The 16,071-nt window shown below is 36.2% G+C and overlaps 1 protein-coding gene and 1 long non-coding RNA gene across 2 annotated transcripts; both read right to left on the bottom strand.

Annotated features, from left to right (window-relative positions):
• Nucleotides 1–232: 232 nt before the first annotated feature.
• Nucleotides 233–8,380, bottom strand: LOC136032379 (uncharacterized). Its single transcript, XR_010618711.1, has 2 exons — nt 7,903–8,380; nt 233–424 (listed from the first exon to the last, which is right to left on the bottom strand). It is a non-coding gene; the product is annotated as an uncharacterized LOC136032379 (long non-coding RNA).
• A 5,154-nt stretch (nt 8,381–13,534) lies between these two features.
• LOC136032364 (profilin-like) lies at nt 13,535–13,918 on the bottom strand. The gene has a single exon (XM_065712686.1). The coding sequence runs from the start codon at nt 13,916–13,918 to the stop codon at nt 13,535–13,537; it is 384 nt and encodes a 127-aa protein (XP_065568758.1).
• Between the last annotated feature and the right edge of the window lie 2,153 nt (nt 13,919–16,071).

Below are 16,071 nucleotides of genomic sequence, written 5' to 3'. Positions count from 1 at the left end.
GGTTTTGTAATAAATTAAAGCTTTGAGTTTGACTATAGGTTGAAGGTTATCTAACGCTCAAAGTAAATACGGACAGACAAATAAAAATGGGTAAACAAGGGTTTGAAGGTGTCAGCCTGTTGAACTTGATCGTAGGTGAAGGTTACCCGTCTAAAAATAAAACTGGTAAATAATGGGTAAACAAGAATTTGAGGATGTCAGCCTGTCGTTAAAATTATATGTCGTATAGCTATGGCGTATAGTGTATGTTATATTATAGAATATAATATAAGGCAATACATAAATAATAGAAAGGGACTTCTCACATACTCCCCAGCTTCGAAAAAGCACGGCTCGGTGCTACACCAACAAGCCGCCTTTGTGTTGTTGAAAACTATTCTGGTGTAATCTTGTATCATCTTGGTATCTACTATACGAGAAGAATCTGAAAAATAGAGGGTATAAAACATTGAACATTAAACACTAAAGATCGAAGTGTCTGGAAAAAAAAATATCTATAACACCCTAACCCATTAGGTTTCATGAAATGAAAGAATTCATGAAAAAAAAAATGATAAAAACATGACGAAAAAGAATTTTTTTTTTTTTTTGATTTTTTTTTTCTTTTTCCGAGGGAATTCACTATAGTTTTGGAATAATTATAAGAGAGGTACGATATATTAGTAAAGTGATTTAAGATGTCATCACGTTTATCCATTTCTTCCCTTAATATTATTTGCTCTATAAGTTGGTCACTTTGATTTTGGTGAACTTATGTCAACTTTAGAATTTAAACTTTTGTCGAACAAGAACTCATTACACAGCATATAATATATGGTTATACAATGATTTACCATCACTAAGGCAAAGCTACGAAAAACATTGATTCTTGTCAATATTAGTATTGACTTGTCAAGTATTAACACTGCACAAATACATAAAGTGAACACAACTGAATCTTTGAAAGAACTTAATTTTTTTTTCTTTTTGACAGAACAAAATATTTGACGGAACAAAATCTTTGACAGAACATAATCTTCGACAGAACAAAATCTTTGACAGAGCAAAATTCTTAACAGAACAAAATCTTTAACAGAACAAAATGTTTGACAGAACAAAATCTTTGACAGAACAAAATCTTTGACAGAACAAAATCTTTAACAGAACAAAATCTTTGACAAAACAAAATTCTTTCACAAGGAACATCAAGAAATAATTGAATTAGATGATAAAAAATCTGTTTATCCCTTGTTTCCTTTTTTTCTTTTTTCCTTGGATCGCCGGAGTTATCATTCTTTTTTCCTTTTCTTTCTCCAGTCTTGTTTTTTTCCAAGTGTTCTCCTTTTTTTTCAGTGTCTTCTTTTTTTCAAGGGTTCTTTTTTTTTCTTTTCTTTAAAATCGGTACACTACACAAATTTTACTAACGTTAGCGGTTATTCGAAGCTGAATTTTAAATGAATCTCCCTGGTGCAATACCCCAAATATCTTTACTGATATGAACTTTTCGTAAGAGTTTGAAATACTTCGGTAAAAAAAAAAATTCTACGAATATACTTCTTTTAGTCTAGTTATGAAAATTCCCGATTGTGGTATATTTATACTTACGTACTATTCGTCAGAGTGTTGACCCTTTGTTATGTCATATAAGCTCGACATGCCTGAGCAGACAGAAGGGGTTTTATGCAAATCTGTATATGGTGTCAAAATATAGGATTGACTAACCACATATTATATCGACTGCTTTGCCGAGGGGTGCATTTTTTTTTCGTTTGCCAGGTAACGGTAGCACGTCCCTTTTTTGCAATAAGGTTCTTGAATAACCCTTAATTGTCAACCACTCGACTTTGAAGAATGTAAATACCTCTCATGGGAAATTTAATAACTTAGGCTAAGCTATGAAGAGCAAGTAATGAATATGAAGGGGGGATAATATCGAAGTAATTGTTTTCTCTTTTCCAAATTCCTCCCTGAAACCTTATTTAATGTTTATTTATGTATAGTAGGCTCCCAGCTAAAAATTCAAATTTTTCTTCAGTTTCGATCAACCCTTTTGAACATTTAGTCACAAGATAAATTTTTCACAAGGCTCCTTCTTCTGGAGGTATTTCTTCCCTCAGATTTTGGATAGGCATAAACATTGTATCAGAATATTTACTAAGTTCTCTGTATAAATGCAGAGATATGCACATACATACAATAACTGCAATTGTTAATATAGTTAAGAGTATAAAAATTGGTGTTAATGACGGTGGATGAGTACTGGTTGGTTCGCCCGTCAAAAAGAGTTCGAGTGGAAGTTCAATAGTTTTGTCAATTCTATTAGTTTTTGATATTAATTTTTCCTGCCAGTACTCATTCAGTTTTTTAATGGTAAATTTTGACGTAACTTGATCTAATGGTAAAATAAGCTTTTCCACCTCTGATACGGGCGAAAAAGATTTGGCAAGAAACGAAGTGACAGGGCTATAAAAATCTTGAATTATAAAAGACGAATGACTAATTTTACACTCACTGTTGATAGAAAAAACTTGGGCCTCACTAACGTTGATTGAATAATGTTTATAAGTTTGATTAGTTAAAAATAAATTTGATTCAGGACAGACAACATTCAGGGTAACTGGTCCTGACGAAGGGCTTGCAAAGACATAGGTGTCTTGGTCTAAAACAGCTGCAAATGGCGAGGAGAACGCTGTTACCTTCCTTTCGCATAACTGGTTAATTGCACTTGTATCTTCTGTAAAAGCAGCATATGAGCATGATTTGAAGCTAGCTTTTCTCAGAATTATATGGCTATCACAAATGGTTTTCTGTTTATAGGATACACAATTAAATTCTAAATCATAACGGTTCAATAACAGGTATGAATCAGCATCATTTGTTACAGCAAAAAAGTCGGAAGAAGGTTGAGTTTTAATATAATGTTGGGAGTCACTTATTCTGTACGGCACTGATATTGTTTCATACAAGTTAAATTCACTGCCTATTCGATTCAGTGGTAAATAGCACACAACTATTAAATGTTCTGAAGTTGACATGAGTTCACATTTTACAATTTTAACCAGGTCCAAAAGATTTCCGTTAGGAGAAATGGCGAGCGCTTACGGATTTGGGAGGATGAGGTGGACGGTGATATCGACTTATGGACTTGGTCCATAAAATTATACATAGAAATTCTTAAATCAATTCTTAAACAGCGACAGAATGATCACTAAGCCATTGACTAAAACCTTTATGTCCTAAGATAGTCGTAGCTTATAAATTACCATTTTTATCATTTTGTTTTTAAATATTTTCAAGTGTATGCCCAAAATTTAAATGAGCAGCCCGTCTGTCTTGATTCAAGTCTTTAAACCTTAGTTATATAGACATATTATAACTTCTACTTTATTTATACCTTTCCCAGAAAGTATCCTACTATAGTTTTACGTGTTTTGGTAATCGAATATTTTAATACAACATTAATAGAGTGGAAACACTCAGTTATACATATATGCGAATATAAACAAACACAATTTAAAACAAAAGTCAAACCAGGCTAATTTTTGTAATGATACATATACATACACATATACATATACAATGATACCTATATAAAAGAACACATCCCACACCAAAATTGTTCAGACCTAAACTGAAGTTAGCTTTATCAGCAGTTAGAGATTGGAAAAATAGACTTTTTTTTATTGATTTTTATTTTAACATCAAGTGCTCCTACCCCTCAGTCTTACAATGTGATTATTGAAATTAGAAAAAGCAATTTCCACCTTGTGCGGAACCTATAGTAATGGCATTTAATAGCAAAACAATAACATCGATCCTATTTAAGCACGTCAAAAACCATTAGCCAAGGCCGTATCCAGAGCGGGGGTTAAGAAGTTTGACCTTGTTCTCTGCTGTTCCATTCGTGGAAGGACCCCGATGGCTGGTGAAGAGTTTTTTCACCTTCAAGGAACTCATAAGTCGTTTGAAAAGACTTGAGCGGAAAGGCGCGTGACAATCTGTCAATAGAAAACGAAACATTCCAAATAAGAAATAACGCGACGCAGTAAAAATTTACAAATAGTCTCTGAAGTAACATCAGGTACGGGTTCTAAGACAACTAAGGAAGTACGGACATCTACGCAGACAACGACATATTTGTTGCCTCCAGACAAAGGCAAAGGATCTAAAGTGTCCAAACACCACGTTTCAAAGCTTATTTCAGCGAAGACATTCTTTTGTAGCTCGGGCACAACTTTGGGGGTAATATTTCTACGCATGCAAATATGGCAATTCTGAGCCTCATTCTTCATATGTGTCGACATCTTTTCGAAATAGCAGAAATTTCTTAGTTTGACTAGGCTTCTTTCCGCGTTATGGTGGGCGGCCATGAGGACATGTGAATGCGACAGTTGGAAAACACCAGGAATCAGGAACCTAGGAATCAGTAGTTGTAAAATTTGCGCATTTGATTTTCTGCCTTCTTCCGGTGGCGGCATCCGATACCAAATCCTCTCCCACAAAATGAGCCTGTCAACTTCCTTCTGCAGCCATGGCACTATATTCCACTTTTCCAGTAACCTTTCAAGCTTTCCTGGATTCATTTGTGGATCTATAAATATACATTCATTTCCTTTCATATCATTCAATTTCTCATTTCTTTCCGAAGTATCAATATAATCAGGCTGGTCTTGGAGACTAGCAGCCTCTCCTAGGGAGTCATGGTCCTGTGGACTAACTGTAATATGGCTATTTTTGCCATTTCTATCTTCATTAAATCTCAACCCGGCGTCCCGGTCTTCCTGTCTTTGCAGGGCATCCCCATTTGTGCTACTAAATTCAAATTTCGCGTAATCATTTGTCCCGTGCTGAAGCATTAAGCTTAGCCTATAATTGCTGTTAATTCTACGTCATTCATCTGGTACTCCCTAATCTGTTGAACTTCCAAACCTAGAAAGTCCAAACTTCCTTTCGGCGAAGTTGAATTCATTGTCGTTGATTCTGTCTGTACTGTCACTGCCAAAAAAAACTCTGCTTCTTCATCCGCGAGTGAGAAAGGTCGAGTTCGAAGAAGCGTTTCGTCTGGTGGTTGGCTTAATACATCAACTGGGTTGAGCTTCCCCTTAATGTAGAGCCATTTTATGTTTCTGTCTGACAACATGACAATTGACTTGCTGACAAAGAAGCAAACCTTTGACACCAAGGCCCTGTCAGAATCATCGTATGAATTGCGGTTCACATAACAGTAGTTAACAATCGTAGTCCAGGTTCGGAAAACAAACCGTAAAACCGAAACACATAGTAATTGAAGATTTATGTCGTGTTTGAAATAACCTGTGCGAAATAATTGTCCGATAAAGTGAAGAATAAATAAATTTTTCTGCCATTCTTCCCTCTCTTCAAAACTTATGCTGAGACATACCATCTTTTGAATTACCTTAGCCGATTGGCATCTTTTAGTAAGCCAGCCAAGTAGCCACAGCCAAGTGGCATCTGTATTGTAGAAATCAGTTTGAATCGAATAAAAATTACATTTCTATTTTTAAATTTTAATATTTATTCTTTCTTTTTTTATTTACGACTCAAACGATGTACACGCAGTGGGTAGCAAAATTTCCATCCCCTAAACTTCTTGTTCTGACTTTCCTTCAACTTTCTCTCCCCTAGAGTTATTTTTTCCCAATTTTCCTTCCCTTACAGTTTGACCATGCCTGGATCCATTTTCGTTCAACAGAGTTAAAAAACTAATATTGTATTAATAGATTTTTACGAGGGGAAAATCAAGGACCAAAGTGAAATTACAGCCGAGTGGCATCTTTTATTTCATAGAAGGTCGGAAGGACCGACAAAAACAAGATAAAAATATATTAATATTTTAAATTCAAAGATTACAAAAACAACGTGACGCATTCGTATGCGATGGCGTAGCTAAGGAAGGGGGTACAGTAATCCCTGGGCGCATGATGAGTTGGGGCAACATTTACATAAGCAAGTTTTTAATTTAAATACCCAGGAAATCTGGGGGGGAGGGGTTTGTATGTGTGTGACAAATTGATCCCATGAGTTAAAAAAAACCTACCTAAATTTCAGCTGTTACATCGACATAAGACATGCATCCTCTCATTTTGATTTCCCTAATCTTATTCTTTTATTATTATTAATGGTTAACTCAACAGTTATCGCTATAAGGTATGTTGGAGCGTAAAAGAAATTGTGAAATAAAAAATATTAACCTAAAAATAAAGTAAATTAAACTAATATAGACAAAACCAAAATAGAATAACATAAATACATAAAATGATGTAGGACAATACCTCTTTGATCAAAATGACCTCTAGGGCTCTAATAATTATAACTATCTCTGGGATTTCTTTCATAATACCTCCCAGAGCCTTGTAAATGCGATCCCTGTAGCCCTTGATAATCTCTAGATTGAAAAAAGTATTCCCCGTATTTGGGTGCCGGGTCATCTGGCGTGGACCCTGCTGGTAAGAATTGTATTGATTTGAAAAGTAATTACCACGGGCAGCCCTCCCTGCTTGCCCATGGGGAGTTCTGGTTCTACCAATATTTATTTCTGCGACCCCTGCCGTAAGATATTCAAATTGGTCCATTTGGCTGTTAGATCTGAGGCTAGATTTTACTGACTCGATAGTTTGGGCGATTTCGAGTGCTTCCTCTAGATTATCATAATCATCTTGTCTTAACCTAACCGCTTCTTGGAGCTCACTCCGCAGCCCCGTCTCGAACGCTTGCAGAACAATTGAATCGACTAAGGCAAATGCATCTATACTTTTTGAGTTGTCTAACCCTTCTGCTTTACAATAATCTATCTTTCCCGTTTTTAATCTCATATAAAATTCAAAGACAGCTTCCTCTGGTTTTTGCTTCATTTCTACTATTGCCTGCAGACATTACCGAGGGGTTTTTCTAGCACCTACATTTCTTAACAATTTTTCACATAGGTCTTCAAGCGTAAAAGTGTTTCCCGACTCAATTATTTCGTCCACATACCGCTGGAAAATTCCTCTACAGGTGTTTGACGCCATAACTAAAGTATAATCATCGTCCCATTTTAGAGTAGCCTTCATACTTTTAAGTTGTCTTATCCAAGTCTCTACTTCCAATGGTTTTGTTAAAGTTTGAATGTGTGAAAAAGGGTCAACTACCATCTGATGGGTTATTTGAGAAGGGACCTGTTGATAGGCTAATTGAGAATTATCTGGGATATTTGTCAGGTTACTTGAATTTCCGGTGGACATCGTAAATCTTTACAAGAAGCAATAAAATTTATTAGGAGACAGATATGCTGTGTTAATTTTATGAGTCAATGAAAATCTATTGATGTTACAGACAGTAAAGAAAATGCAAAAAAAAATGATCTATGGATAATGCAAAGAGACTAAACTCATAAATTAATGAGGAAAAAACTTAACGTACTTGGTGAAACTAGTACATTAGTCTATAGACAAGAAAATTCTAGTTTGTAGATACGAATGTGGGAATCTCCTTTGCTAAAAATGAGCCGACTCGGGCGAAGAGAAAATTGTAAGGGGAAAAATCAAATGAAAAAAATAGATAGAAAACAGTAAGAATGCCACCATAGAGCAGAAAAGAACACCGCTAGCCACCACTTTGTAAGGTCCCACCCTATGGGGTGAGTAAGCGAATACTAGTGCTTTGAATTATGGTAGCGTGTCACTAGTATTCAATGTGCGAATAGGTTCACTTTTCTATCTACTATGGCAACAGTCTATCTGTTCCCTAAGTCCTATTATAAGTCACAATCTCTCAAGACAAGGAATTTTATTTTAGAAGGAGTATGTAAAAAAACAGGTAAAGAAAGATAAAGTGGAAAGAAGTTGAGCTGGAGAGTTCTTTCTCGTTGATGAAAAGTCCTTGCTTGGGCGAAGAAATATAAATCTGGAAAATAAAAAAACTTACGTTAAATCTTGTAAATACACACGACAGGCTGTCCCTCGTATTAATTGAAAAGCTAGTATCCAAGAAAGAATGCTGGTCCAAGAGGAAAAACGATAAGCCAAATATAAGTAGCAGGGTTGTTATATCTATCTGTCGTCCAGAAATTGTGAATCAGAACTCCCCGAATATTGTTCTAACATTCGCTTTTAAGGGTCGCCCTCTCCGGTCCGGTTTTGTAATAAATTAAAGCTTTGAGTTTGACTATAGGTTGAAGGTTATCTAACGCTCAAAGTAAATACGGACAGACAAATAAAAATGGGTAAACAAGGGTTTGAAGGTGTCAGCCTGTTGAACTTGATCGTAGGTGAAGGTTACCCGTCTAAAAATAAAACTGGTAAATAATGGGTAAACAAGAATTTGAGGATGTCAGCCTGTCGTTAAAATTATATGTCGTATAGCTATGGCGTATAGTGTATGTTATATTATAGAATATAATATAAGGCAATACATAAATAATAGAAAGGGACTTCTCACAAGGCTGTTCTTATTCCTCGCATTCCCATGATTCCAACGGATCTGCCTTTTCAATTTAAAAAATTGCAATTCCCAAATCGATTAGCATTTGCAATAACCATTCACCAAATCACCAATCACCAAAGCTCAAGGTCAATCATTAGAAAAGTGTGGTATAGATCTTAATACTGATTGTTTTTCCCATGGACAATTGTACGTTGCATGTTCGAGGGTCGGTAAACCTGACAATCTATTTATATCCAGCGACAATTTGACAGCGAAGAATGTTGTATATTCGCAAGTTTTACGCAGTTAATTTGTATTGTATCTATCTATCTATCTATCTATATAAAAACGAGTTGTGTGTGAGCATGTTTGTTTGTTTGTAAAAAGAGCGTTTGCATATGACGTCATTATTAGTACAAAAGGCTTTGTATATGCACAGACTATGGGAAAGCCAAGAATGTTGTATATTCGCAAGTTTTACGTAGTTTGAAACACATATATAAATCTATCTATATTCACAGGTGGGACACAGGGACTCAATTACAATGGCTCGTAACTAATGGCTCACCAACTAGGTGTTGGGGTGGCGCGAAGCGCCACCCCAACAGCTAGTATAGATATATATATATATATATATATACTAGCTGTTGGGGTGGCGCTTCGCGCCACCCCAACACCTAGTTGGTGGGGCGCTTCGCGCCCCCCCAAGCCCCCCCGCGCGCGTAAGTCGTTACGCGCCATATTAGTTACGCGCCATTGTAGTTGTGTCCCTGTGTCCCACCTGTGAATATAGATAGATTTATATATGTGTTTCAAACTACGTAAAAATTGCGAATATACAACATTCTTGGCTTTCCCATTGTCTGTCCATATACAAAGCCGTATGTACTAATAATGACGTCATATGCAAACGCTCTTTTTACAAACAAACAAACATGCATACACACAACTCGTTTTTATATAGATAGATAGATAGATAGATACAATACAAATTAACTACGTAAAACTTGTGTATATACAACAGTCTTCGCTGTCCCATTGTCTGTGCGTATAAATAGATTGTCAGGTTTACCGACCCTCAAAGATGCAACATACAATTGTACATTGGTAAAGCAATCTGTATTAAGATCTATACCGCATTTTTCTAGTGATTGCCCTTGAGCTTTGTTGATGGTGGTTGCAAATGCTAATCGAATTGGGAATTGCAATCTTTTAAATTGAAAAAGCAGATCCGTTGGAATCATGGGAATGCGAGGAATAAGAACAGCCTCACCCTCATAAGGCCCTGTCAAGATTGTGGCATCTATTAGGTTTTCCATTTTTTTTTTTTTACGGCAAGTCGCGTGCCATTGCAAAGTTTTGGTGGGTTGATATTTCTTAAAAGTATTATTGGTACGCCTATTTTTAGTTGTAGCAGGTGTGGTGGACACCCTGAAGGATCTATGGAATTTAAAAATTCAGATGGATAATTAACCGCTTCATTTGGTTCCGAAATACAAATTAACTGCGTAAAACTTGCGAACATACAACATTCTTCGCTGTCCAATTCTCGCTGCATATAAATAGATTGTCAGGTTTACCGACCCTCGAACATGCAACGTACAATTGTCCATGGGAAAAACAATCAGTATTAAGATCAATACCACATTTTTCTAATGATTGACCTTGAGCTTTGTTAATGGTGATTGCAAATGCTAATCGAATTGGGAATTGCAATCTTTTAAATTGAAAAGGCAGATCTGTTGGAATCATGGGAATGCGAGGAATAAGAACAGCCTCACCCTCAAAAGGCCCTGTCAGGATTGTGGCCTCTATTAGGTTTTCCATTGTTTTTTTTACGGCAAGTCGAGTGCCATTGCAAAGCTTTGGTGGGTTTATGTTACGTAACAATATTATTGGTACGCCTATTTTTAGTTGTAGCACGTGTGGTGGAAACCCTGAAAGATCTATGGAATTTAAAAATTCAGATGGATAATTAACCGCTTCATTTGGTTCCAAAACTGTGTCGACTGACTTGTAAAGGACTGCCTGGTCTTGAATCTTGGTCAAAACAATATTGTTGATTTCGTGGACGTCTATATTTTTGGGTGCGAGAATCGCTCTTTCACTTAGCCATTTTTTATTTTTATAATTTTTTAGAATATTCGGAAATATATTTTCAATCAATTCATTTTTGGACGTCACTAAATTACAGAAATCAGCAATCAGGTAGTTGTATACGTCCTGAAATTGAGTCTACTGGGAGCTTTCCGTTTCCCATTGCTAGCAATTGATCTGAAAATGTTTGACCAGAGTCATCGTTTTGCAATCGGACACGCATATTTGTAGTTAATTTTAATGTTTTTACGTGTGCCCATAAATTAGAATTTTTCAGGCAAGCATTCATTTCGTCTGCAGGAGTTGATCTAGGTATTATAGGTAATGTTTGCCTGAAATCTCCTGCAAGCAATATTAATGTGCTGCCAAAGGGTTTCGAATTCCCTCTTACATATAAACGTTGAATACTGTAACTCCGTAATACTGTAATACTGTAACGACGTATTTACATATGTATTTTATTGCCTTTACGGAGTTACAGTATTCAACGTTTATATGTGCATTAAACGTTTTTGATAATAAAGGGGAATATGGAACAACCCACTGGTTATCTACTTCGATGGTGGTACCGTTACGCTTCTTTATTATTGCTGTTTTACCGCCATCTTCAGTAGATCTTCTTCTATATTGTGGGTAACCATCATTGCCAGTAATTGTTTTGGGTACTAAAAGTCGAGGATATTGCTTTGTGCACCTTCCTTTGGCCATGCATGGTGAATTTTCGTTCAGTGCACCGCAAGGTCCATGTATCATATTTTTTACAATAATATCATGTAACCCCTTATCGACATTTTTATCAGGTATTTCAGCGGAAATCACATCATCAATTTCGTTTGAAGTAATTTTTTTATGTAGCCAGATTAGTATATGTGCGTGTGGCAAACCTCGTTTTTGCCATTCCACTAAGTACATCCAGCATCGCACTGACCCAAACACTTCATGTTTTACAAGGTAGTTTATCAGTGATTTCAACTTTTGCCGGAAGACACGTGCCGTAATGTCCGAATCATTAGTCTATAGGAATAATAATGCATTGCACTGCATTTCTTATTCATTTCTTTGTTAGTGGCTGGATTCATCAATTTAATATTAAAGTGATAGCCGTCGGCTCCATCCCAAAAAATGATAGGATATTGTAGGGCATCGTAGCATCGATGAGTTTCAGCAATTCTTAACAACTGAGCGTTTCACTTATGTAGAATAATATCTCGAGGTAAAAACTGATCACCGACCATAACGATTGCCACTTCGTCGATAGTCGGAACATTGTATCTACGCACATGTTGGCCAGGAGGCGTTTTGTCAGCGGAAATAACAATTTTATGAGTATCAGTAGGCATCAAATCGATGGCTGTTTTGAACAGACGCACTAAATTATTATTTTCGTGGAAAAGATGTTGCAATTGGGAAACGATTGTCCTTTCAACGTTGGGAGAAATTTCGCAACGTGCATTCAATTCAGAATTTCTATCACTGATGAAGTACAATTGTAAAAATTTATGATTCTCGCCTAAGAATAGTAGAAGGGACCCTGCTTTATGATAAATTTGCCCTTTTACTTTGAAAGTAGACATAAATTGATCTGGATTTTCGATTTGGGCTCCAAACGACGTCATTTGGAAACATGAGTTGTGTTGTCTGATTTTTGACAAAAAACGCTTAGATTCTGACGTAGTTCCAGTAAGGAAAGTCTTCAATGGCTCTGGTGGTGCAGCCAATAGAGGAAGTTTAACTTTTCCTGAGGCGCAACACATTCCCATTGTTTCACCATTGAATTTCAAGGCCTTACAATAGGGACAAATTTTAGACATTGTCCCGATTTGAACACATCTACTCAAGCTATAATCATCGACTGGGTTGTACCTGAATGCCAGGCGATAACTTTCAGATTGCTCTGATTCCTCGGCACGCTTTCTTTTCTTACTTTCTCTATCAGCAGCAAGCCTGATTTCTTGCTGTTCTTGTAATTCCTCGGCACGCTTTCTTTTCTTACTTTCTCTATCAGCAGCAAGCCTGATTTCTTGCTGTTCTTGTAATTCCTCGGCACGCTTTCTTTTCTTACTTTCTCTATAAGCAGCAAGCCTGATTTCTTGCTGTTCTTGTAATTCCTCGGCCCGCCTTCTTTTTTCACATTCTCTTTTAGCAGCAAGTCTGCTTCTGCGTTGCTCTGGTAGTTCCTCGGCATGCTTTCTTTTTTCACTTTCTCTTTTAGCAGCAAGTCTGCTTTCGCGTTGCTCTGGTAGTTCCTCGGCACGCTTTCTTTTCTGACTTTCTCTATCAGCAGCAAGTTTTCTGGCATAGACTCTTTGAGCATCTTCATCAGTCATTATAAACTTATGCATTAATAGAATTCTACGCGAACATACGTCTTATATAACTTGAATGACGTCACGCCTTCAAAGCAAAAATGATGGCAGCTAATTTCATGACGTCAGCCGAAACATGACGGCGAACATATGTCTTATATAACTTGAATGACGTCACCTTCAAAGCAAAAATGACGGCAACTAATTTCATGACGTCAGCCGAAACATGACGTCACCTGATCCATCCACAGACAGACAGACAACTTATTTTTATATATATAGATATATATATATATATATATATATATATATATATATATATATATATATATATATATATATATATATATATATATATATATATATATATATATATATATATATATATATATATATATCTATATTCACAGGTGGGACACAGGGACACAACTACAATGGCGCGTAACTAATATGGCGCGTAACGAGTATTTTAACAAATCTTTAGTTCAGAATCGCTAATGTTATTATGTAACTGCAACAATGTTTATGGCCTCTGAGGATGTGATTGACTCTTACTAGGTTGCGAGCTACCACTACAACCCGGATATTCTTTACCAGTCAGTCAAAAGAACTTTATTTTTTTCAAGCTGAACACCCTTACAATTTCTATCCACCTTTCGAGCTGTTTCATTACCCTTTCATTGCCCTGTTTCATTGATGGTTGAATTTCATTGATATAGAAATATATCCTATCAATGCCCATATTGAGCTAAATAATTACCAAGTTTTTCAACTGTATTTGCAGCTTTAGGTGTTGGACACTCCTGGTTATTATACAAAGCTATTATATATAATTTTTTCAGTTTCATTGCATGGAGACTATCTGTCCCCTTAGAAGCTCGAATAACATCATGGTCACTCGAAAGGTAAAAATATTTTGTTCCTCCCATTATAATACCGCTTTCAGCAAGAGCTTCCAAATCCTCGAATTTTGAGATAAACGCTTTCAATTCAGCTGCAGTGGCAGGAAATGTCTCAGATTTTCCCCAAACTGCTCCATCAGTACCAATAATAGCTCCTTCTGAAATGCCATTAGATAACAATTCACTTTCAACATAATTATTCCATGTAGACATCTTATAATTTGTACTAATTCGTGACGAGTTGAAGTCACGCGTTAAATAGCGGGAACCTAGCAAAAAACAAAACTAATTCTAAAATTTTCAGGTAATTTTCTATTTTGAAATAAAAACAAAAAATTATTGCTCGGACAACATAAATATTTTTGATGTTTACATAATAGCTTTAGTGGTTCTGGCATGAAAACTAAATATGCTAATCAAATTGAGATTTGCAATCTTTTAAGTTGAAAAGGTAGATCCATTGGAATCATGAGAATGCGAGGAATAAGAAAAGCCTCACCCTCAAAAGGCCCTGTCAAGATTGTTGCCTCTATTACGTTTCCCATTGTTTTTTTTACGGCATTGCAAAGCTTTGGTGGTTTAATATTTCGTAACAGTATTATTGGTACGCCTATATTTAGTTGCAGCACGTGTGGTGGAAACCCTGGAAGATCCTGCGAATTTAAAAACTCAGATGAATAGTTAACCACTTCATTTGGTTCCAGAACTGTGTCGACTGACTTGTAAATTACTGCCTGTTCTTGAATTTGGGTCAAAATAATACTGTTGATTTCGTAGACGTCTTTTTTCTTGGCTGCCAAAATCGCTCGTTCACTGAGCCATTTATGATTTTTATAATTGGTTAGAATATTCAGAAACACCTTTCCAACCAATTTATTTTTGGACGTCACTAAATTACAGAAATCAGCAGGCAGTTGTATACGTCCTGAATTTGAGTCCACTGGGAGCTTTCTGTTTCCAATTGCCAGCAATTGATGTGAAAATATTACAGCAGAGTCATCGTTTTGCAATCGGACACGCATATTTATACTTAGTTTTAATGTCTTTACGTGTGCCCATAAATTAAAATTTTTCAGGTAAGCATTCATTTCGTCCGCAGGGGTTGATCTAGGTATTATAGGCAATGTTTGCCTGAAATCTCCCGCAAGCAATATTAATGTGCTGCCAAAGGGTTTCGAATTTCCTTACAAATCTCGCAAAGATTGTTCCAGAGCCTCGAGCGACTTTTTGTGTGCCGTTGTGCACTCGTCCCAAATAATAAGTTTGCATTGCTGCAATACTTTACACATCCGAGTTGATTTGGAAATATTGTACGTGGGAGTGTTTGTAGAATACAAATTCAGAGGCAATTTCAAAGCAGGATGAGCAGTTCTTCCAGCAAGCAGCAATGTTGCGGCTATTCTGAACGACGCAATTCCCAACGCTATGTCATTTTTTGATCGAATTGATGCCAGAATCAATTCTATCACAACCGTTTTACCAGTACCTCCTGGTGCATCCAAAAAGATTATTTCTCCAACGTTGTTATCGACACAGTGCATTATCTTATCATAAATGTCTTTTTGCGCAGACGTTAACTTAGAAATATTATTTTGTACATACGACAATAGATCACTCGTGTTGTATAGTAGGCTCCCAGCTAAAAATTCAAATTTTTCTTCAGTTTCGATCAACCCTTTTGAACATTTAGTCACAAGATAAATTTTTCACAAGGCTCCTTCTTCTGGAGGTATTTCTTCCCTCAGATTTTGGATAGGCATAAACATTGTATCAGAATATTTACTAAGTTCTCTGTATAAATGCAGAGATATGCACATACATAAAATAACTGCAATTGTTAATATAGTTAAGAGTATAAAAATTGGTGTTAATGACGGTGGATGAGTACTGGTTGGTTCGCCCGTCAAAAAGAGTTCGAGTGGAAGTTCAATAGTTTTGTCAATTCTATTAGTTTTTGATATTAATTTTTCCTGTCAGTACTCATTCAGTTTTTTAATGGTAAATTTTGACGTAACTTGATCTAATGGTAAAATAAGCTTTTCCACCTCTAATACGGGCGAAAAAGATTTGGCAAGAAACGAAGTGACAGGGCTATAAAAATCTTGAATTATAAAAGACGAATGACTAATTTTACACTCACTGTTGATAGAAAAAACTTGGGCCTCACTAACGTTGATTGAATAATGTTTATAAGTTTGATTAGTTAAAAATAAATTTGATTCAGGACAGACAACATTCAGGGTAACTGGTCCTGACGAAGGGCTTGCAAAGACATAGGTGTCTTGGTCTAAAACAGCTGCAAATGGAGAGGAGAACGCTGTTACCTTCCTTTCGCATAACTGGTTAATTGCACTTGTATCTTCCGT

Source organism: Artemia franciscana, chromosome 10, assembly GCF_032884065.1.
Source record: "Artemia franciscana chromosome 10, ASM3288406v1, whole genome shotgun sequence".
NCBI lineage: Eukaryota > Metazoa > Arthropoda > Branchiopoda > Anostraca > Artemiidae > Artemia > Artemia franciscana.
The sequence above is the reverse complement of the archived record's forward strand: the minus strand, read 5'-3'. Positions and strand labels throughout refer to the sequence as shown.